Raw genomic sequence first — 24292 nt, 5'->3', positions numbered from 1 at the left:
ATCGGTCACTGATCTCACTGAATCAACAACTGAGTAACCAAGAAATCTGTCTGAATCTGATTAACCAGGATCCATTAAGCTGACGAATCAGAGGATTTGCCTTCTTTGGTTTGATTTAGAAGCAAAGCAAAACCACACTGGTTTTATTAAGGACATTCATGAACCCAGCACTGAAGAATAAGAACAGGAGGTTGTGCTCATTGGATTACGCACTGTGGTCAGCAGGGTTGCTTTTTTCCTCACACCTGTAGGACTCCAGACCTGTCATGATTCTATTTTTGTCCATTGTGCTGCCAAAGTTCCCAGCCAACCGACACTGACTGTGACAACATGTCTGCACCCAAGCGGAGCAAAATCAGGACTTTCACTCTGCTGTTTTGCATTATTATGTTTACAACCTTTTTGTTCAGTTACACTTTCCGGGACCCCTCGCACTACTTCTTCAAGTACGCTTTTCGTCTGTCTGACAACTTTTTCTCCAAAGGGCTATGTGCTTGCCAACAGTGCGTCACAGAACTGGAAGAGGACCCCTGGTTTGCTGAGCGCTTCAATCAGTCCATCCACCCTCTGATGACCAGAGAGAACAGTGTCCTCTCTGATGAAACCTTCAAATGGTGGCAGGTAAGAGTCATGGGGTGATTTTAGGGGATTTATGATGCTATGCCACAGAGGGCAGAAAAGAAGGAAAAAAAAACATGCACATTCAGCTCTTGAGAACAGACGAGATGCTGAAAAGGAAGATCATGAATAAAGAACAGCGATCACACAGTGCTGCAATGCTCCCAAGAAGTGTTTGTTTTTGCCACATTGATTATTTCAAATCCAAGGGATCTTCACCAGGATCAAGTTGTGAAGCAAACTCCCACGCACAATTTGTTCACGTTTAGCAAGAGAGATGGTGGATATGGAAATGGTTGTTCACTCTCACCATCTTCTCTCACCAAAAGCTGAAGAGAGATATTGCTCACTTACTTAAAATCCTATCATACAAACATCATGCAAAAGGTGCCACTTCTGATCATGAATTTTTTTGTATTAGTATGTATGTATGGTTAGAATTTGATTTCACTTGAGATGCCTTGAAAAAACAGGTATTTGCTTTTTTTGCAGAGAGTTACCTATGAAAACATAATGCTGCGTAGCTTAGCATAAAGACTCAAAGCAGGAGGAAACAGTGAACTTGGATTTGTCCTTAGACGACAAAATACGCTGACCAATGTCTTAAGCTTTTGTTTTTTGTTTTTTGTTTTAACTGCCCCAACTTCCTGGGATCCTTATCGTAACTTCATAGTAACAACAAAAACCCAAGATTGTTTGCCTTTCTTAAGATAAGATAAGATTTGTAATTTATAATTTCCCAGTAACAGGACTAATAAAGGACTATCTTATCTTAGGATTATTTCATGTCTTAAACAAACAACACATTGTTAAAAGTGAACTTCATTGGTACTAGTAGGGATGTAGGGTTTTATTTTTTTATTTTTTTTACCGTCGGTCAGAACAAGGCCAGCTGTTTCCTGCTGTGTCTAGTCTTTATGCTATGCTAAGCATCTGCAGGCTTAGGCTTAATGCCTAGAAGATGAGTGTGGTATCGATCTCAGCTTCCTCAGCATGAAAGCAAACTCTCCTTTTCCTTTCACCATTACTTTAAGTGTATACTAGATTCTGGGGCTGATAGTAATACTGATGTATTGAGCTCTTTAACTAAGCCTCACTGCTTCTGTCCTTAATAAACAAATGCCAGCCTGAGGTTGTACTGTCTGGTTATATCAGTATATGTTAACAGAACAGTAGAGTATAGCTCTTCACCACTTTTACACATCAACATGCAGTTTGTTCTTCATGGTTAGTACAAGTCAGTCTGTGAAAACAATTGTTTACTGTCTCCTGTGTTGCTGGAGAAGCTTTGTTAAATCAGAAAAAAAATAACCCTGGTGATGTTATCAGTCTTCATATTGGTAACAGAATGCCTGTGTTACCAAGTGGGGATGTGGAGTTTGAAAGAGGTGGACTTTTACCTGTCAGATAGGATCTTAAAGAAGATGCTGTTGTGTTGCATTATGGAATGTGTTCTTTTTTTTAATTCTTTCTCCCTCAACTTTATGGAAAAGGTTAACAGTATGTGATGTACTCTGGTCATGTTGAATGAATATTTCTTTTCTAAATAGAGCTAAGGGATTGTTAGCCTTTCCTTTGCGAGTTTACTTTGGTAAATTCAGTACCAGACTCAGTTTACTTTAGCTTTCACTTGTACACCTGACACTACAGTCAGTGGAGGAATTATTATCCTTGTCTCTTCTTCCATGATGGATTTTGTCACCTGTATGATTGGTGAGTGTCACTGTTAAATGGCTGCTCCATGGGGAAAACCTTTGGATTTGGAGTGACTGACACAAAAACCTGGTACTGACTGTTCGTTTTGCTAAAACCTTTTCTCATCAAACTTCATTTGAGCTCCACTGCAAATACCTTAATGGTTGGTTATCCTCAGTAATCATAAAACACAAAAACAAACATAAACAAAATGATTCGATACTATAGCTGTTAAAGTGTTTTATGAACAATTTCTTCCTTAAACCCATTTCTTGTAAATTAAAATTCACATCAGATACATCACTAAATACGTGCCAGCCTTAATTTAATTCTCCCCAACCAATATATATGTTGTACTTCCCTCAATTCCCATCATTAGAGTACAGCTCTCTAAGTTAGAAAAGCCTATTCACCAAATTTATGTCACACAATTATGCTGCCTTTGTCTAGAAGGCATCCAGTGCCTTAGGTACTCCCACATTCACCTCACACCTTGTCCAATTAGAGGCAAGAATAGAAAAATTACTGCAAGGTTGCCTCCTGTCACTATTCGTTTCAGGAAATGCTTCTCACAGGGAGCTTGATGAGGCAAGTGTCACATATCAACGGCAGCATGGCCAGATGGTTTGGGCTGCGCTGCTGCAAGGCAAGGGTATGACCTCCCAGGTGTGCCCGGGCTCTTTGTTCCCTGTCAGAGCTTACATGTCGCACAGTGTAACTTCTGTAAAGGAGAGTTTCAAATCAGATAGATATTATGCGTAATCCAGGCCTTTTTTGAAGGTTTATTCTGAGGTTAAAGTTTTAGTCTCATGATTAAAATATATATTTCATATTCAAGGCAAAATGAACTGCAAAACTGTTCAATGGTTTTCTCAGAATAGAAATTCAAAGGTGGAAAAAACTTCGTAATAATATTTGGACCATAAGTCAGTAAAACTCTGCATCGAAACTCATGAGAAATTGCTGCAGAACACTCTATATCCGTTCTGTGTCCTGGTGCCACAGTACAACACGTCGCGGCAGTCAGTGCACACACATTCCTGCATTTATTTGCTGTCTCTCTGAGTTCAAAGCCACCAGAAAAAGGCCAGGCCAAAAGAGTCCCTGCAGACGAAGCTAAGCCGCCCCTGAGGTTATTCCAGAAATGTGCTCGGTGTCTCGAGCTCGGCTGCCCTTGTTCAATCACTTCTACTTAAAGTGGCCCTAGAGCCGTGGCTCTCTCTCTCTCTGAGGCCTGTCTCTGCTATGTCACCAGTGGTTGCAGTCAGAGAGGCAGCCAGCCAATTTCAGTGGAGTGGTGGAGGAGCTGTTCCAAATCATCCCTGATGAGGTGCTCTACATGGACGCCAGCGCCGAGCGCTGCAGGACCTGCTCCGTGGTGGGGAACTCTGGGAACCTGAAAGGCTCAAAGTACGGCAGCCTCATCGACTCCAATGATTTTGTGATAAGGTCAGTTAGCACTACTTCAGTCTGACTACAGTGACACACCTTTTACGTTTGCATCAACATTTATTCATTTCTGTTCAGTTCAGTTGATGAACACAAAAGATCCTGTAAATGCAGTTGTCACAACAGGCTTAGACAGGTCTAAAAAGATGATCACACAGGTGTATGTCTCAGGAATTGTGGGCAAGTAAGGTACTAGAAGTGCCAGAGAAACTTGGAAATCAGTCTGTAAATGGTGACAGTTTCACAGAGTCATGGTCATTTACAGTCACTTTTACAAACACCTGGTTAACCTGGGTTTTTAAAGCCTGATGTCATGGTCATTCTCAGAGCTCACTCATTAACATTACGGATACGAATGATGGTCAAGCTTGCCTTAGCTCAGTGAGCTTTAACTAACTGAAAATAAAAAGGGGTTTTCATAGGGTTAGATTTTAACTGTAGTGCTTTTATTTTGTTCATTTCCTGTAGCACTTTTATAAAATAATTGTTCAATCAAATCAGCGATAACATATCCGTCATATTACATGTACAGAAAAATGTTTTGTTTTGTTTCATTTATCTGTAATGTCGCCATCTTCCTCTCACATTTACTTCAACTACTTCCAGCATGCATTCAGCTTAAGGATGTGGTCAGAGATTTCACTTCAGATCCTTGTTCTGCAGTCGATAAACATTTGAGAAAATTATCTTAACAAAGCAGCAGATGAAAACAACAGAGTGTGAGTATTCAAATGTTTTTCTCCATGCCCTAGGGCAGCAGACAACAACAGAGGAGTTTGTCGCTCATTGTGATCTGTCACACCAATTGCAGCTCTGCAGAAAACGAATTGGAGAAGATGGAAAACACGACAAGGAGATTTTCTCGGAGGGCTTGTGGCTGTGCTTTCTGCAGCAAAACTGTTGGCTTTATGATAAAATTAAGCTAATTTGGATGTCAAAGGGTAAACAAACATTCTCACAGAGGCACATTAGTGTTCTTGCTATACCTCCAGGCTGTACAAGTCACAGTTTTGAGTCTTGGCTGTCTTTTTGCAGGTTTCTTAAGGGCTGCAGAGGCAGAATATGGGAATTAGTGTGGAGTGGTATTTCCCTGAATTGTTTCGTAAAATATTATATAACAATTTTAAATGTCTGAGATTGCATTATCCACTGTATGTATACTATAAGAAACAAAAAAATCAATCAGTATCCCAGGTTTCTGCACAGAAATGCCAGTGGAATGATGTAGAAGATACTTACCATGAGCTACAATAGATAACGCTAATTTTTGAAATAAATGTTTCAAAGCGATCACATTGATAGGATATCAGCTCAGAAGTAATGTAGAAACGCAGTGTTACCAGAGACTGAAAACCAATAACTTTCAAATAACCACAATGCAATTCTCCCAGATCCTCTAAAGCCTCTTTAATACACTGTTATGAATATTGAGTGGCACTGGCCTATCGACTGAAACCCCTTGTTTACTCAGCAGATTGAAGTGGTAAAATCGATTTGAGTCATGAAAAGAGCCTTTGCATCTGCTTTTGACAGACAATGAGTTCTGTGGCTTTTGGATATTGACTTTTTCAAAAAGATGTTGTTTGAAGAACTAATAAGTCATCATATTTATTCAAATTAGGTTTGAATAATGGTTTTGTTCTTCTTTCACAGACTAATTGATAGGCTGTTGCATGCTTGCACATTTTTTGAACAGCTTATCTCAGTTAAAAGTAGAAACTTTAAAGAACACACCATACCCATTTCCAGTTAGAATTTGATTGCAGATAAAAAGTACATTTTAGACACAAAGTCAATGTTTTATCTTGTAAATGTGAAAGTACGGCTAACTTTACAGAGTTGAAAACACAGAGATAGTGAAATCCTACTTACTCCTGTAGCTCTGACACAGAGTGGAGATAAGGAAGAACAATTTGGACCAAACAATAAGAGAAACTGGCCTTTTCAGATGCTTGTCTTGCATCAGGCAGGGTCCAGAATTTTGCGCTACACTCCTGAACACAATATTTTATGTAATTCCTGTGTGTAATGCAATTGTACCAGAGCAGACATAAGTCACAACCGCATCCCCTTTTAGGTGAAAACAAGTAATGTTAAAGTGCCGGTGCTAAATTGAAAAAACTAGTGGCACCATATATAAAAGGTTTTCGTTACTTCCCTAAAGAGTGAAGGACAGTAAAAGAAGAGAATTGTGGCTCGAGGCCATCCACAGAGAGAATGAAAATGGCAAACTGTGAGACCTGACCAGTCAGTATGTGCAGTAGGTCTCTGGCAAACACTTCATCACAGGTTGGTTAATGATGTTAGTCACTAAATGTGTGTTTATTGTGCCTGTAGAGTGAATCAGAAAAGAGTCTTAGTGATGGTGTAACTAAACTTTTTACTGTGGAAAAATATGGCCCTACCCTAAAGTACCAACTTTTAGAATACAGTTTGGTATAACGGCCAGTCCATGCGAAAGATCATAGTGACCAGAGGGTACTTTAACTTTAATAATTCACATAAATTGATCTTTTCTACCTTCTAAAGAACTTTGTAAACAGCAAAGTAACTTGGGAAGTGGGGCAGAAACCCACCTCTTTTCAACTTCTCTCGGCCTGTAGTAAAAAGTGGTGTAATAAGCACAAAAGGCTATCAAACAGAGAAAGCAGTAATGAGGTCTGTGCCCTTGGAAGGAAGAGGTCAGTTGCAGTATGTTGGCTTTAAAAGTTATTTGTGTTATTGTGCTGAGATTTGCTGTTGCTGTCTCTGTAGGAATTGTGAATGTCAGACCTTATGTAGTTTGGGGATGTAAATAGATAAAGGAAAAACTGAAAAAACTAAAACTATTCCTTGACAACCTTTTTTCACAATGAGAAGCAGTCAAAGTCAAGCTAAGCACATAAATGTTATTCAACATTTTGGATTCTTGGCTCAAGCTAAGTGGATGGTTAAGTTAGGAAAATCAGTCTATTGCATCACAGGATAGAGTGGCACTCACACTGAGCATGTGAGTACTCTATTAAAATTGACAGCAAATTAGCTTCACGATGATGTGACTGACACCAAGAGCATATCAAGAGAGTAACCTCTTAAATATCCCAACGCAAATTTCATGCCGCATTGTTGCATGGCTCTTGATTTATCAGAGCGTGACTTTGTCACCCTGCTGTGATGTGCTGCCTCTGTATAAAGTGTTGCCTCTGCACTTAACTTGTTTACCTACTTGCACTGTGACAGCAGCATGGCACTGTCTACAAATTCAATTATCAGACAGCAGGGACAGCACCAAGACAAGAGTTATTACTATTTGCCAAATAGTTTCCTCCAGAAATATGATATGGTGATATTTTATCTTCTTTTTATTTATTCTAGGCTGAGCATCCGATTTGGAGTTATGCTTCATTGGAAGCCATGGTGCTGAGCCAAAAGGTCACCATAGCTACACAGGAACAACAAGTTTAACACTAAGGTGTAGAATATATATTTCACAAAACTTGGACAACATGCTTGAGGGCAACACTGAAATGTTGGCATCTATAAATCCAGACAAATAAGGATTCGCATTTTTTAAAAAGTAGAATCACTCTCATCTCTTTTGAACACACAGTGTCTGATTATATGCAATCGCATCGCCTCAGTACTTCTGTATGCTCTATGGGCACACCAGCATATTTTATTTGAAGTAGGCCTAGGCTGCCTTGGATATGTGATTGTCTCATCATTCATATTTACTCTGCTGAATTGAGGATCAGTCAAGCTTATATTCTACATGATGATGTAAGCCCTTGCAAATAACTTCATTAAGATGGATCTTAAAGCCAGCAGATGTAATAGGTAGGCACATCACATTTGTGACTCAAAATCCTTGCTTGAAATTGGCTTCAAAACCAGGATTTTCACACAATTAATACATAAGCTTTCTGGCCTTAGCTGTCCTCTGAATTTGCCAAGCAACTAATAATGATGTCCTTTAAACCTGTTTTCAAGATTCAGAAAATGAACTTTTTCCTTCTCCTGTGAGAGTGTTATTACCATAATGATATGTTCCCGAGGGCCCAGGAACAGAATCCTTCTGCCAAGTGCCTCTTACCATCAACAACCTCTGACTAAGAACAGATAAGCTGCGCTTTCTGCTTGTAATCAGTGTCCTAAAGATTTACACTCTCCTCCTCCTTATCATCATCATTATTATTAATGTTATTATTATTATTGTTGTTGTTGTTGGTGTTACTACCATTATTATTATAATTATTGAATTATAGCACAACTGGAATATTGCTATCAAAGATCCACTGCCACTAAAATCTCTAATTAAGACTTCATTTCTATGTGTGCAAAATCCACTCTGCAATGAATCCTCTCCTTTGCTCACCCTTCTGTCAGTGTGGCACAATGAACAATAGAGTTCAGGGGCTGAGTGTTCACCTTGTGACATGAATTCAAATGATTGCCTATATTAACTGCAGGTCATTTTCAAGTGACATCACTTGTACCTTCATTTATTTGTTCTTCTTGTAGTCTGCGGTGTCAGACTTGTAGTCTTCTGTGTCAATAATGAGAAAGACAAGAATGCATGGATATTGCAGTTTTGCTTATTGTTAACTAGTTTTATTTGTTCCTGGCGGCTTCTTTATTTGCTTTATTTGCTTGCTGGTCATAGGTCACGGAACATAGTGAAATGTAATGTGCGCTTTAATGAGATTCTTTTCATACCACAGGAAACAAGAATAAAACACAAACCTAACATGAATGGCACTTAAACTGCTGGAATTACTAATTCTGTCTGCTTCACTTGATTTGCCTGCGTAATTTCTATCTATCAAGGACAAAAATTTCAAAAAACTATTGATTGATGGAATTTTAATTAAACTGGACCGCATTGCTTTTGTATGGCTTTGGCAATCATTAGCAATCATTGGCAGTCACTGCATAGCTGCAAGTGAGTCCAGAAGGGCAGTAAACTACTTTTGCACAGATGAAACCAAGTGAGAGCCTCCAAAATGTCAGCGAATGCTGCGCATGCACCCAGCTACTGGCTTGTTAAGTGAAAGCTGAACAAATGTGGTGTATAATGTGAGTGAGCACTTGTTATATGTTCTCTCACATTGTGCAAGATGAGGACTCCTTTAACGAGCTGTGTCAGGCAGAACACGGTGAGGGCATGTGTGTTTAAGTGGAATGAGAGTCAGGAGAGGACATTCATTGTTGCTGGCAGACTGGAAAAGAGCTGAACATTGAACTTTTGATGTCACTGCATAGGGTTTACTCTTCCAGCTCATTCACTGGATCATCATTTAGATCGAAAATCGATTGCAAAATGCTGCTATTTACCTTCAGTATGAGACAGCCTTTCTCTTGGCCTCCTGGTCTACGGACCTGGGCTGTTGGTATTTCATCAGTCCACACATAGAAACCATGTGGATAACGTCAGCTGTGGTTCCCTGACAACTGCAAGACATCTATAGCTAACAGGCAGAGTATCACACTGTTTTCAACCTTGAGTGCCACATTGAGTGTAAATTTAGTATTCACCCTGTTAATTACAGAGCCTCAAGCTTTAAAACCTCACCTGAGACAGTGTGCCTTCATCTCACCTTGTGCAGTAGCCTCATTCTGGTCCCACAGCTTCATTCACCTGATAAAAATGTACATAGTGTTCATTCATTAATACAAGGACGAAATTTTGATTTCAGATGTGGGGGGACATAAGTATTTTTAATAAAACTCTAATCAATAAAACTAACACACTTTAAAAGATTATTGGATTCACCGATTCAAACGTTAAACTAAATGAAACCTCTGATATCACAATCCTTCCAGCTGACGTGAGCCAGGCCAGGCAGAACAAACGCCCAATTTACAACAGCAGATTAACACGAACTCCTGACCGCAGACTAGCAGACCGGTGTGTAAGCAGGGTGAAGTGACCGAAGTACACAAGAAACTGCAGAGCCAATCGAGGAGCTTGTGGGAGGACTAAACTAAAGGAAACAGGCTTCAACTTGAGCGGCCGTTTTCCGCGTGGTCCTAGTGCTTGACCAGTCTCTGTTTACTATAACGTAACATTGTTTTTGTTTTGGTTTTTTGACGGTAAAAAGTACAGCGGACCAAAACGGCCTTTTGAAAAGTGCAAGGGATATGCCCTCCCAAATTACTTCCATGCATCAATATGACTATTCGTCAGCTGGAATTGCATAAGCATTTTGAAAATTTATACACAGTCAGGGTTACAAAGGACAGTTGGAACAGCAGCAAACTAGTGAACCTGACGAGAAATACGACTGACATTTAAAGTGTTGGTTGGCTATGTCATGTTGCATAGTCTGGCTGCACTTTGAAGCACGGGGGCCATGTTATGGAATACTGTGGTTCATGGCTATGAGCATTTTGTGGATAAATAAAAAAAATAATTAGACAAACAATGGAAACAGCACTGAATAAATATGCCACTAATCATTTGTCAACATCACAGTCTCACGTCTCTCACTTTTCAGGAGGAAGAAAAAAAAGACATTCACAGGGAGAGCAAACCTGAAATCTCATTGTTTTAATCACTGTGAAGACATAAGACATAAGACATAAACACTAGTAATGTAGCTCTCATTAATTAGTCGGTGACCTATGCAGACAAACTCTTTAAACCTGACCAGTTTTTTTTTTCATTATTCAACTTGACCTTTTGTTTTCATTTTAGCTTGTCTTGATGTTTTGTTTTGTTCTGACCAATAAGGAGTGACTTATGAAAACTTTGGTGACAGTTACAAAGAGTCAAGTAATATCTTTTCTCATAATAAGGATTTCAGCGAAAGCGTGAAGTTGTTTCTTTAGCACTGTACCAGTCTCACCCACTCTTCACCATTTTTTGTGGCCATTTCTGTCACTTTTTTTCACTAATGTAGCAAGTTTGCTAGCACGCTATATAGGAAGATAACATCGCCATTCTAAATCGTACAACCCACAGCAGTACGACATTATCTTTTTGATAATAGTATTTGAGCTGAATATTTTTTGTATTTGAGGTCAGTGTGGTTTATCACTGTTTAATTGTGAGTGAACCATGTGCCTCTTTAATCTGCATATGCTAACTGTTTCTAACAACCAGCTGACAACAGAATTAGCTTAGCACGTTGCCAGAACGTGCCACAATCTATAGAACTTCAGAAATTGGCAACTTTTCACATGCATCCTTTACGTCAAACTTGACACATGACACATGACACATCAAGGGAACTAAACTCACACAAATTAGATTATGAACCAAAAACTAGTTAGTTATGCTGTCATTGTTTTACTTATGAATGTATTATAGTGAGCCTCCCTGGGGGCCCCTAAAGGTCCCCTAACCCCCTTTGAAAACGACTTCCACACTGCACTATGGCTTTCAGAGGGGCTCTGCTTTTTTAAAAAATACAAGTGATATTGTCTGAATCTGGCATATCGCAAAATTGTTTAATTTAGTTTGTGTTGCAGACTAGGTTGGCAGCAGTAAAGTCGTCAGTTTGTGCTTCTAAACACATGTAGGTGGGATCTAGTAGGAGGTGATTGCTCTTTTCTTTGTATACTGGTAACCAACACTGCATGAACCAGCAGCCCAGTCACTGCTAATAGCTGATCTACCTCGCATAAAATTCAAATTGTCTGCAAAGACACACAGTTCTACAAAGCAGCCCCAGTCATATCCATTACTGAGACAAGACAGTTATAGTTATAGCCACACCAACCAGAGCCATGCACATATAAAACTACAGCTGAGAGGACATTAGATGTTAGAGTTTAATTTGATCTTAAATATTAACTGCATCATTAGAAATGCTGGTAGATAATTGTTGATATTTAATCAGCTATTTTAGGACCTCCAAATTTGAAATTTTGTTGTTTGGGGGTGAGCTCAGGTTTATTTTAGGGTTTTTTTATGGGTAAAAAACCAAGCACTGAGCCCTGAGGTCAATATAACAAACCAAGCATTGCATAGGTATCACAAGAGCAGCCCATAATCTGCATTAGCAATATTCAGCCCATGCCAGATTGGTAAACAATTAAAATACCTGTCTCAGTGATGTTTCAATTATGCATGGCTTTCATTTTATCTGAAGTGAAGTCATTGATTATTTTGGTGCAATTCATCTGATCTGAAAGTCTTGGTAGTTTTCCCCCACTGATGTGTAAATTATAAAAACACATATAACTTTAAATATCTACAGACATAACAGTGCTATTGGCTGTAGTGGAAAAACTTCAACTTGAACTTTTAAGAGTTATTTAAGTGATGCTGATTGATGATCAAAGCACTGACACTTGCAGCCTTCATATAGTTCTGCTATAAATCATTGGTCAAGACACCTGCCACCAGTAAAAACACCTCCACTCTGTATTTCACTCCTTCACTGAAAATGATTCATCTAGACCAGTTTCAAGCTTCCTTTGGAGGGGTATTACAGACCTTCTAAGCTCTCCAAATCTATTATACCAGAGAGCCACATCAAAATCATTTCATGAGCTAATGTTAATAATATAAAATACAGATCCTTATGGTTCCATTTAAAAGCATTCTTCATCTCATATTTTGTGATTTCAGATCACAAAAAAGATTTCAGATTTCATTAGTGCATTCCAGGTAAAAAGCCCTGTTTTCCGGTGCAAACCCTCTTGTTGGTGAAATGGGATTTTCAAAGGCTCAGTACATCTGCTCCAGTTCATCTGGTACAAATTTCCAGGGCCAGAGGGGAGTTAGAGCAGAAGTTGAATATTGATTAGGCGAATCTGAAATATTTGCCTCCTTAGAGCAGTTGACACCACACGCCCCCACAAGATTATGTGAATGAGCAGGCCACTGAATCTATTTAACAAGTTAACTTCTTGAATGCCCTTACAGACTTCCATTATTGTAGCATTGACCCTAGTGAATGATGGGATGGTCCATACAGTGTAAGACAACTCTGAAGAGAAACTTTTAAGTAGTGGTGGCTGGTGCATTTTACTCACAGGGTTGCTGTACCAACAAATCAAGCAAACCTCTTCTTCTTTTAGCTTCTGTCTTACCCCATAGTCACCAAAGAAATTTTAGACCTATTTTTCAAGAGCCACTTGTAGAACATTTTGACAGTAAAAGGACATTTCTCATACAAATCAGGAGAAAATTATCTGGAGACCTCAGTTACTGAGTTGACCTCAGTAGGTGTGTTGCCCTACTCATTTAAAAATATATATTTTTAAAGTATATAGTCTTCTTCAGTCAAAAACTAGGATGTGGAGAGTGGTGCCTTTGTGGCCTCCAGGGGTTAGTCATTAAAAACATTTTGTGCTGTTCAACAATAGAAAGACGCCTTACTTTTTTTGCTGTCTCCATGTATCATGCTAAATGGGATGTAGTTTGGTTATTAAGGCAAAGTCTTTTGTTGTTTTCCTGCTGTGTGTGAATTCAGAAAAGCATCACACGAAGTTCCATCAAAGCCTATAGTTTAACAAACACTACCTGTAAGTACTAATATATAGAAATGTTGTTACAGTAGACTGTCTCTGAATGTAGAAGTGATGGATTCTTCATATTATCCTGTTTAATATGTTCCATGGTGTACTTCTGCCCTTGCTGCCATACTTTTCATCTGCTCTGGACTGCAGGGATCCATTTGCTGAGCAATTCCTAAATTCCCAGAAGCTGTAACGATCATTAAAAAAATCCACTAATGTAGTTCTGTCAAAACTTTCTACTGTAGGTACTTCTACTGTACCATAAAGCCTCTTGCCAATAATTATCTTCTTCCATACTTTGCAGGTTTAGTTCAGTTAGTGCCTTGAACCTGGGTTGGTTTGGAGAAAACAGTACATATTGTACTTAATAGAGAGTAAACCTCTCTCTCTCTTTCTGAAAATGGGCCAGTCAATAGTCTGTGCTGGGAGTTTTGTGAATGAGTTCACATAAAATGACACATTGTTGTTCTGTAAGTTTCAGCTGTCTGTACCCCAGAAAGGTTGCACTGATGGTGCAGTATCACAATAATCAGTGCGCTGTTGATTACAACCCCATCTGGTGTGGCAGCTTTATTAAGGGTGACACAACACTTCTCTCCTCGGAAATGAATGGCTTTACCATTTCACAGCTGTAGTGTTGCTTTAGTAGGTGTTGCATTAAAGGCAGCTGTGCATTATGTCTCCACATCCCCCCTTTTTGTAATAAGCTTTTATTTGTTTTTCTCCTTGATTTAGATCACATGTCAACCTTTCAACTTGTTTTTTTACTCTCATTCAATGCTGCCATCAATTTTGTTTCAAAATGCAGCTCATATTGCCTAAACTCTGATTTACCCACTATGAGGTGCCTGGCCCAGCATCAAACAGACAGACAGACAGACAAAGTTAACAACAAGCTGGGGGAGCAAGCTAAAAATATATCCCTCAGTGGTTTGTGGAGATCAAAATCAAAAACACAGCTAAACAGAGAGTGAATATTGGACTTAGGTTCACCAGATGGCCAGAAACAGAACTTAAATTAATGTTAACATTGCTCCGAATTTGGTGAAGCTGCAAGATATCAACTTGAAAGCTGAAATAGTAAGAAGTCAGTGTTGCATACAGGTTGCCTCCATTGCACTTAGTTGGCCAGAAAAACAGAAACGCAGGTTTAATATGTGAGGTTTTTTTTCTTTTCCAAATTCAGTCTACTTTCTGTTTTTCTCTGTCTTTATGTTTGCGCATTGTGTGTTGCAGAACTGATTGCAAATAGGCTATATATATCCATATACATATATATATAAGTAAAAATTAGCTTGACTTGACTCGAACAACTTTCAGTTCAATTCTCATGTTATTTTTACTGGCATGTGGCATGCCTTCTGGCTTAAGAGGTGCAGATTTTCTAGCACTAAAAGGCAGAGAAACAGGAATGATTTTGGTGATGCCTGTAGCGACCTATTAATTGTTAATAGGTGTGGAATTTTCAAAATGTACAACCTTAAAACATGACCCACGTTGGACTGAACATTTTACAAAATGATTGGCTTTAAATTTCCATTTAAACAACAACATTTGAAACATTTTCACTTGTGAATTTTTTTTCACACGTGGATTTAAATTTATGTAGTCATCAAATGTAATATGGCCTGGACACAAAATGCTTCTAGCAGGAGGTCATTTTTGAGTCCTGACAGGCTCAGGCTGAAGTTGTTATATAGCTGTCATCTCAGAGTCAGTAATGAGGTGGATAATATTGCTCAGACCAGAGTGCCCATACAGGTGAAGATAGTCACATGGGAGGCCATCTTCATGATTTTTTTCTCTGTGTTAACTCCTTCCAGCGACCAAATCCAACTGCCATTGTCACACTAAGTTCGTGCCAATTACTGCTCCAGCTTGAGTGAGTATTGTTGGACATAATAATAGGGAGGCCTTGCTTAGTGTGCCAAGCAGTAATTGTTGAGCTCTAAATGGACACTGGATTGTTCTGAATTGTTGTTTGGATGTCCAAAACAAGCTGGAAAAATTGTACTCTCTGTTTTTTGTTTGTCTTTATGTTTATCTTTCTTTCCTAAAATGTGGTCATGGCTGGTTTTTCATGTCTCATTGCCATGTGGTTTGGCTGTCATGGGGGATTCGTGAAAACTAACCCATTTGTAGATTATGGCTATTAGTACAACAAAAAACTGGATTGGATGAAGATCAAAGGATAAAGGCAAAGCAACTAGGAAAAAGGAAAAGGGAGATGCTATAAAAATAGCCCAGAAACAAAGATTTCTGCTTCTTTGTCCCTGCAGAATGAACCATGCTCGCATCATTGGCTTTGAGAAGGATGTAGGTACCAGAACAACACATCATGTCATGTATCCAGAAAGTGCCATAGACCTGGACAACACCACCAGTCTGGTGCTGATTCCGTTCAAGATTCTTGACCTGCAGTGGATGATTAGTGCTCTGACCACGGGTACCATTAAACGGTAAGTGTGTTTAGAAATGTTAATGCTGCATTAATCAATATTTATGTATTCAAATCACTATGTGTAATGTGAAAGGTTGCTCCTAGTGACAGACTAATGTTCTCATCAACCTACAACAGACAGCTATGTTGAGCAAAAAACTAAAGCCACTGTGCGTTATCACATGAGTGATAAAGTTGGCAGCTTAGATGGTGAACATAGCGAAGCATTTAGCAGCTTAAGAGGAAGAGTCAGTCAGATGGTGGAGACCAAAACACAGCCAAAAGTAAAACTGATACTGGACTTTGATTTTCCAGGTAACTTCAAACATGATTCCAAATGAATGCTAATGTTGCTGTGTCTGCTGGATGCCCAAAAAACTGTATGCTAACACTTTAGCCATTCCATATTAATAAGATGATAATGTGTGAAAGTGTTACAGCTTGTTACACTGCCACCAAGTAAACAACAATAAATTAATGTGACAGGGGTATAAACGGACTTAATATTGAACTGCTGTTACCTTAATTAACAAAGTTTAAATGATAATGTAAGCAAGCTCAAAAATCCAGTTTTATGAAAACACAGATATTATTATGTATATAAAAAACACACACAAGAAATAAAATAAAGAAAGAACAGACCACATCATTACAAAGGGGAACAGCAGTTTAATTTAAAAGTCCACAACTCATTCATGTCTTAAACTGCATTCTATTAAGCAAATTCAGACACATACGTTTGATTGATCGACTGTCATTATGCCATGATTTGAAGTTCTTTTTTGCTCTTCTGCCACAGATGCATGGGGATGTTTTCTTTAGCTATCATTTAGTCACATGTTTTAAAGCAGAAATGCTTAAAATTTAAAAACACATTGAATGTGTCGGCATTCTGCTAAGTAATACAAAGACTACATCCAAAAGAAGAGCCTCTCTGATTTTTAAATGAATGAAAAAAACATGTTTTTGTCTTCAGTTGGAAATGTGAGCATTGGAGGTGCTTCAACTCCGTTTCTCAATGGATGTTAGAGGAGTTTAACTTAACCAGTCCTAGAAGTTCAATCCAGATTGCCAGAACAGTCACACTCACTCAGTATTCCAATTTGTCCAATTGCCATAACAAAGATAATCAGTCAGTTTTAATCCTCCAGTAAATTTCACCTTCAGCTGCTTCATTCTCAATGACCCGTGATCATTAGCTTGATTACTGGACATCCAGGAAAAAAATGAAGCAACTGCCAAGTAATGTCACTGCCAATACCGCTAACATGCCAGCATGTAATACTTGAGAAGGAGGAGAAACTCCAAACAAATGTTTCCTATAAATGTGTAGTTGTCTTCCAACTCTGCCAAAGCAATCATTCTGCATCATTAAATTTCACTTTACTGGCAGTAATGTCATCATTAGCCCGACATCCATTAGATCTTAACTGAGTGTTGTGAATTATTTTGTTACATTTTCTTGTCTTGTTAAATGGGGGTCTATGAAAGGACAGAATTGTAAGAAGGTACACTGGACTGACTGTTTGTCGTTCACACTCCTGACTTTGAATAGTCAAATTCCAGCCCTTCCCTGTGCAAAAATGTCAAGCTTGTTTGTGTGTTCAAGGATGCATTTTTTAACATTAGGGGGCTTATTGTAGTGTATAATATAATTTACCAAACACACAGCAGGCCACTATAAATGTAATGTGATATAACCAGCACACATTTATAAATTGCATGAGACCAGTTTGTACAGTCTTTGAATTTTAATGAGACTCATTGCTGCAGAATCAACCGCCTTGATAAACCTTACTTCAATTGTAAACATTTGTAAAGATATAGTTCATTTCAGTAATTAGTATGCCATCTTTTTTGCATTTTCCACAAGGTCTGCCCAGGCATGGTGTAGAATTTACACTTGCTCTAAATTTACACTTTGTCAGCTAAGTGGGTTTGTTTTTTAGCCCCTTGATTCATGAAAATAGTGTAAACGCAAATTGCAAATGAAAATTACAACACTTTTATATGCAGACTAACGTGGACAACTCAGGGGAGCTGCAGATGCGTTAATTCAAAGAGTTTTGCCTTTTTTTATGGTTTAACTTTGCAGTTCCTTCACCAACCCGGGCTAATGAACAACTCCGCCCCTCTCATGTGATGAGTTAAAAAAAAATCCATTTTCATCTACCCATGATATTTAATCAGCTTTCTTCATATAGTTGTACTAACACACAGTGCATTTATTTTTAGACATGTCCTCAATTAAATGAGATTAAAATCATGGATTGATGGATCTTACTGAGAGTGTGGAAGTGATATCAGTGATTGCAGACAAACAAGTAAAATTAGGCTCTGCGGAAACCACATTTGAAACCACATTTCAGGACTTCTCAAGGCAATCAAAGCTCGTGTTTTAAACTCTTGATGTTTTTTTTTTGTGTGTGTTACAGCACATACATGACTGTTAAGTCCCGGATAAAGGCAAACAAAGATAAGGTGAGTTATACAAAGGATGTCACATTTTTTTTCATTAAACATTTATTGAACACCTCATTCCAAATCAATGGGCCTTGATTACTGACACCAGTGTGTCAGTCACATGTTTCTTAGTGAAACTTCCACCGGTGGAAAGTGACTAAGTACAATTTCTTTTCAAATTAAGATTTTACATACAAAACATGTGATGAGCATATAAAGTATGATGCAGTGCTTTGTTTATGTATTTATGAATAATTTATTATTAGTACCCGAAATTGCCTAAACATGGGAAAATTTAAATATTAGCTAGTAATATCAATCATGTAATGTATTATTAATAGTTTTAAATAGTAAAACTGTTTTTCTGCCTATTAAATACTTTTTCTTTTGCCACTTTAAATGCAGGACTTTCACTTGAAATGGAGTATTTTTAGACTGTAGGGTTTTTACTTTTACTTAAGGATCTGAGTGCTTCTTCCACCAATGGGTCTTGCACCTTGACAGGCATATGGCATATCAAAATGTTACGTCACTGGTTGTCACTGAGTCACACCACTCCTGCCAGTGGCCTGACAATTTTTAACTGGAATATGCCTCTGCTGTGCCACATAAAGATGGCATGCCACTTGTCCTCGACTGACAGCCTCTGCTTTTTGCCTAGTGCAGCTCACTGTAGCTATAAAGTTTCATACCACTTACAGTAGTAGCATATGACACTAAAACAGGTGTGCCATATCACCAGCCACTTTTTATTCTCAGTGCTGCTGTAACATTAAGATTTCAACTTGAACTAAGATACTCAGCACAAACCATTAACAACAGCCCCAGTACAAAGTTCTCTAAAGCACATTTTACTTGTGACTGTGGTCTGGAAAGCTTATATTGAATAGTCTTTTGTCATGATATCATACACATAGATATATACATTATATTTACTCACAAAATGTATTTCTTCCTGTGACTCTTTTGCAGGTGTTGATTTACAGTCCCACATTTTTCAAATACGTGTACGAGTCTTGGCTTGACGGCCATGGGCGATATCCATCCACTGGCTTCCTCAGCTTACTGATGGCTCTTCACATATGTGACGAGGTAACCTAATCCACTGTATTAAGTGCAGCACAGAACAACAATTCCTCAGTAAAGTGGAGCAGGTTTAGAAGGATTCAGAATGAAAAATAAGAATTCAAAAGTAACACGCACATGAAGTGATGTGATTAAGGGCATGAGTCTCGTCTGGATGATGCTTTACGGTGCATGTGATGTGGTGATTCTGTTCCTTGTCTGCTCCAGGTCAGCGTGTTTGGATTCGGTGCAGATCAGTATGGAAACTGGCACCACTATTGGGAGAAGAACCATTTGGCCGGAGCTTTCCGACACACAGGAGTCCATGATGGAGATTACGAATATAATGTCACCCTTTTGCTGGCAGACAAGCACAAAATCCGAATGTTTAAAGGCAGATGATACCAAGCCCACACACATGTACTTGTTGTCTTTTAATTTTTTAATGTTTATTTTTCCTTCCTCTCACAATGGGAGAATACTTTTGGCGTGAGTTCCAAACAGGTTTTCTCACATAAACTTGTCTGGTCTGTCCGTTTTCCTGTTCCTCACCTTAGCTTCTGTAGCTAGTGAGTGAAGAACACTCACCTTTGGTCTGCTGACCTATCACTCGTGTTGACAGAGCAGCGGAGCTTTTGTCTCTGAACAATGAAGGCAAAAGCTACTCTGCCACTTTCAGAATTTGTCATTAGAATTTGTCAGAATTTTGTCATCCTAAGTGACATGTCTGGGAGGGAACACTCATTGAAGACAATACAAGATCAACTAGATTATCTAGTATGTGTATCGGTTAGCATTGTGACCATCTAAAGCTTTGTGTGTGTTACAGAAACAAAATAAACCCTGCTGTCAGCTGGCGTGCCATTCTGGTGATGTATAAACATAACAAAGGGGATTTTATGCAGTTCACCAAGGTCATTTCTCCAGGAAGAAACAGTCTGCTAGTCTAAAAGGTGTATGTTTGATGCAGTTTAGGTCCAAATTGACAAGCAACACAGTTTTAAAGTTAAAAGTATTTTAATGAGCTTCATAACAAAACACTCCATTCACAGTAGTTTAAATATCATGTCAGAATAAATTAGAAATTCTCATAAACTAACATAAGCTACTTGTATTTTTGTTTGTCTGAAGCAGAAAAATGTAGTTTGCTTAAAATCAAGTCCAAAATCTGCCTCAAAGAACATGTTTTGTCATGTTGTGACATTTCTAACTTTCCCACAGGGCTGAAGCCAGGGTATTTGGAAATGCTCAGGTCACACAGCCACTCCCACTTAGAAAGTTTTGACTACATACCAAAAAATGAAGTCTATAAAATGATTCAGATTTACCACATTTTATTTATTCATTCATTTTTTTTTAATTACAGAATATTGTATAATATTTATTATTATATTGTTTTCCTCAACATGATGGTCAAAAAGTTGTTTGAAAGCCCACTACATGTTGTTAGAAATTAAATTCTTTCATGGACTTTTCGGGTTGTGATGAAATTTGGTACACACATTCATGTCCCCAGGATGATTTGTAATATATGATAACAACAACAACAACAACAATAACACTGGCCCTAAAGCACTGAAGACCTGGACTCAGTGTTGTGTTATAGTGAAGCTATTGATGAGAGTTGGTTTGAAATGCTCAAAGTGTTACATAAATCCCACGTTCTTGATCAAGTTGTAGTCATTTGCTATTCATCATGGGAATGTGACATATGGTAACGCCTATACAGGGGTGCCTTATCATTAAAATCAATTAAGTACTGTACATTTATAATTTACATTGTGACACGTATTTTTCATGAAAGTGGGTGTTAAGTGCCTTTAATGGGAGTTTTTTCAAAGACTTAATTTCACCATTAGGTTGTGCTTTATTGTAATTATTGTCATTAATATTACAACATTTGTCAGCAATCTTTACTAGTTTATGTTATTGTTCTGTGTAAAATGTCAATTTGAAAGAATCATATGCATGATAAACACAGTAAAATTGTTAAGTATTTGTCAGTAAGATTTTTTTGTACATCTGACAGGACAAAATGTTGGTTATACTTATACATGAAGGGCAGGTATGTCAACATGGCTCTGTCCAGGCTCCATATTATTAATTGCACTTGCTAAACTTGTTGTCGATATCACTTTGATAAACAGAAATGCTCTCGTCACCAACAAATGTTATGCTATCTCACATTCGTCAGGAATTGAGCTCGGTGGTGCTTCTCTAATAGGCTATGATTTGCTCCATGTGCCTTGAAACATAATGGGACACTGGCCCGGTCAGTGTCTTCATGATCCTCTCCATGTGACAGCAGGCTGATAAGAAGAGCAACCACAACATTTGTTCAAATTTGTCAGCCACTGTGGAGACGACTGTGATGTGCACTTGTTCTGCAGGGGACACTGTCCCCTAGTGGACAAGAACCTGCATCAGCATTAACATGTTTTGATTTGTTCATTACAAGACTGATGTGATAACTTTTAAAACTCACTGTCTAAGGCTCAGGCGTGAATACAAAATCTGTCACTCACCTGGTTTTCATCATCCAACTGAGGTCTTTATTGTTGATTACAATATAAAACCCATTAAATAAAACACATTCAGAAAAATTGAATGTTTGTGTTTTTTTATCCCCCTGGTCCTAAGAGGTTTCAGGTCACTGCCACTGACTTGTGTGGGAGAGATGGATAATGAAATCTTGCATTATTCAGTTATGCACTGGACTACCACTATATGGTAAAGCACAATTAGATTACAGCTTTTAGCTGAAATATGTGAAGAGGGCAAGTGGGTTAATTCATTAGAAATAACATACTTCAAAACTTTGTTCATGCATTTTGCATTGGTAAGGTGTAGTCTGGATGGCTAGCTTGTGTGCTGACTGATCACAGTGAAATACATCAATCTACAGCTGTCGAGACAGTTACATGTAAGTGCATCTCAGTTTTAATTCAAGGTGGTGTAGATGATTTAATTAGACAAAAAATATGGAGAACTTTAAATAAAAATACCCTAGAACTAAAGGGAATAACATCATATTTCAGTGTTTCAATATATTAACTGTTTATATAGAATATCACCGCTTGCCTTTGTGTTTCTCTATTTTTTTCTGTAATACTGTGTTTTTCCTCACACATGTCATGTCATTATGTTTTGTGTGTGTTCAGAAATCATGATCATTTGTTAATTAGACAAAAAGTATTTGTGCTTAAATGAAAAAAAAAGCAAAAAACAAAAAACAGGACTTTTAAGAACTGGCTACATGAGTGCAACACTTTTATTATACGTTGTTTACTTTTTTATGCCACCACTCCAACGACAGCTGTTTCCACAGGCATTATGTTTTTACATTGTCTGTGCATACATCTGCACGTCTGCACATTGGTATGCCTTTCTCTCATAAAAGCAATATATATATATATATATATACGCCTAGAGGGAGATGTCAGATATGGCACAAACATTCTGATTAGTATTTGGTGGTTCAAGGTTAAAGGTCTGTGTGTCATCACAAACCATGTTTTTAACCATAAATTCATGCACTGGTTATGACAAAATTTCACACAAATGTCTATTAGGATTAAAATGATAATGTGATGACATTTTATATCCAAAAGGTCAAAGCTCAACTTCACCGTCACCTCATTTTCTGTCTATTATTCCACATCATAACTCAGGGGAAGAAGGGCAGATTGTGACCATATTTCACATTTGATCAGATGTTGAACTGCTCACTCTAATCTTGGGTGTCCTCCTTTAAAACTGGGCTGACTGTACGGATCTTCTGTGCTGAACATGAGTGTGACATAATATATAAGTCCACCCGTCTCTGTGGAGAAATTCTCACTTTTTAGAATTTGTAGCTTCTTTGCAGCAACTTCCATATTTGAAACCTCGTAGTCCGTCACAGGCTCACTGGTTTTGATGATATTGAGTTTCAGGCAATTGTCGTTGCACCATGTGATAAAGCTGCCTTTCGGTCAGTACATATATTATATGATTCTGGACAGACACGGATGTAAACTGCAAATTGGAGACATAAAACCACGAGGTGGTAATTGTAGATGTTCATTATGAGGAAGGTTGTCACAGCTTGACTTCACAGTACAGCTGTTTTGTGGCTGCAGTGGGAAAGACTTATTAATTCTCACAAATGTGTATAGTATGTGGTTGCTGAATCAGTGACCACTTCTTATTAATAAACTTTATATATATTTTATGATCCCCAGTTTCACTCTCTTGTCATCAATGAAAATTTCATTCAAACATCACTAACAGCATCACTCTAACAAAGCTATTATAAGACAAAGAATGCACTCAAGACTATAGAGTCCTATTCACACACACTGTATTTATAGCTAAGCTTTGAAGCACTGTACATGTTGCATTAAAATTTCAAAAAGCTCACTCTTCTCTGCTGATTGTCTTGGTATAAGCTCATAAGAATGACATGGAAAGCAGATGAAATATAGAATGCATTGAAATGCATGGAGTCTGCTTAGCCACTACTTTATTTATGTCTCAGTCAGTGTATGAGGACACACTGCAATCATCATTTAAAATGTTCACTACTGCTCGCTGATCAGCTGAAGATATTTATCATTTTTGAGTTATGATGAGTTACGGAATTCTGTAAAACCTACTGAATTTGACTCACTCTGTCTGTATTTATGAGTTATTTTAAGATATTCAGTATCGCATACTAATCAACTGTGCAAATGCTTAATATAATGAAAACCATTATATCTTATGAGATATAAAATAGATCTGAACTTGATTGAATCCCCTTCCACCCCATTTTACACATATCGTATGGAGCCATTTGAGTAATTTGAAGTCATGCATTGCAGGACAGCCTATACATGTAGGGTATCATTTGGCCTCAGAGCTCACTCATTATATATACAGTACAACTCTATTGAAGACATTCATGGGAGACTGATCAAACTCAATATATAAGCTCGTAATAAAAACGTGCTGCATGGAAGTCTGTTGGACCAGCAGTGATTGCATAATTCAGATTAAAGCTCATAACTGCATACTGATGCACTTTATACATTCGTGCATGAAACTCCAACACGTTCTCATTCGAGGTCATTACATACTGACGCTTTGTCT

At 38.1% G+C, this 24292-nt stretch overlaps 1 protein-coding gene across 1 annotated transcript; it reads left to right on the top strand.

Annotated features, from left to right (window-relative positions):
* LOC124074587 (CMP-N-acetylneuraminate-beta-galactosamide-alpha-2,3-sialyltransferase 1-like) lies at positions 1-21783 on the top strand. Its single transcript, XM_046417655.1, has 6 exons — positions 1-621; positions 3569-3762; positions 15492-15671; positions 18088-18133; positions 19088-19207; positions 19409-21783. Exons 1-6 carry the CDS (start codon positions 331-333, stop codon positions 19580-19582), a joined length of 1005 nt encoding a protein of 334 aa, XP_046273611.1. The 5' UTR covers positions 1-330; the 3' UTR covers positions 19583-21783.
* Positions 21784-24292: the final 2509 nt, after the last annotated feature.

This window comes from Scatophagus argus, chromosome 17 (assembly GCF_020382885.2).
Source record: "Scatophagus argus isolate fScaArg1 chromosome 17, fScaArg1.pri, whole genome shotgun sequence".
Classification (NCBI taxonomy): domain Eukaryota; kingdom Metazoa; phylum Chordata; class Actinopteri; family Scatophagidae; genus Scatophagus; species Scatophagus argus.
Note: the sequence above shows the minus strand (reverse complement) of the source record. Positions and strands in the feature narration are given on the sequence as shown.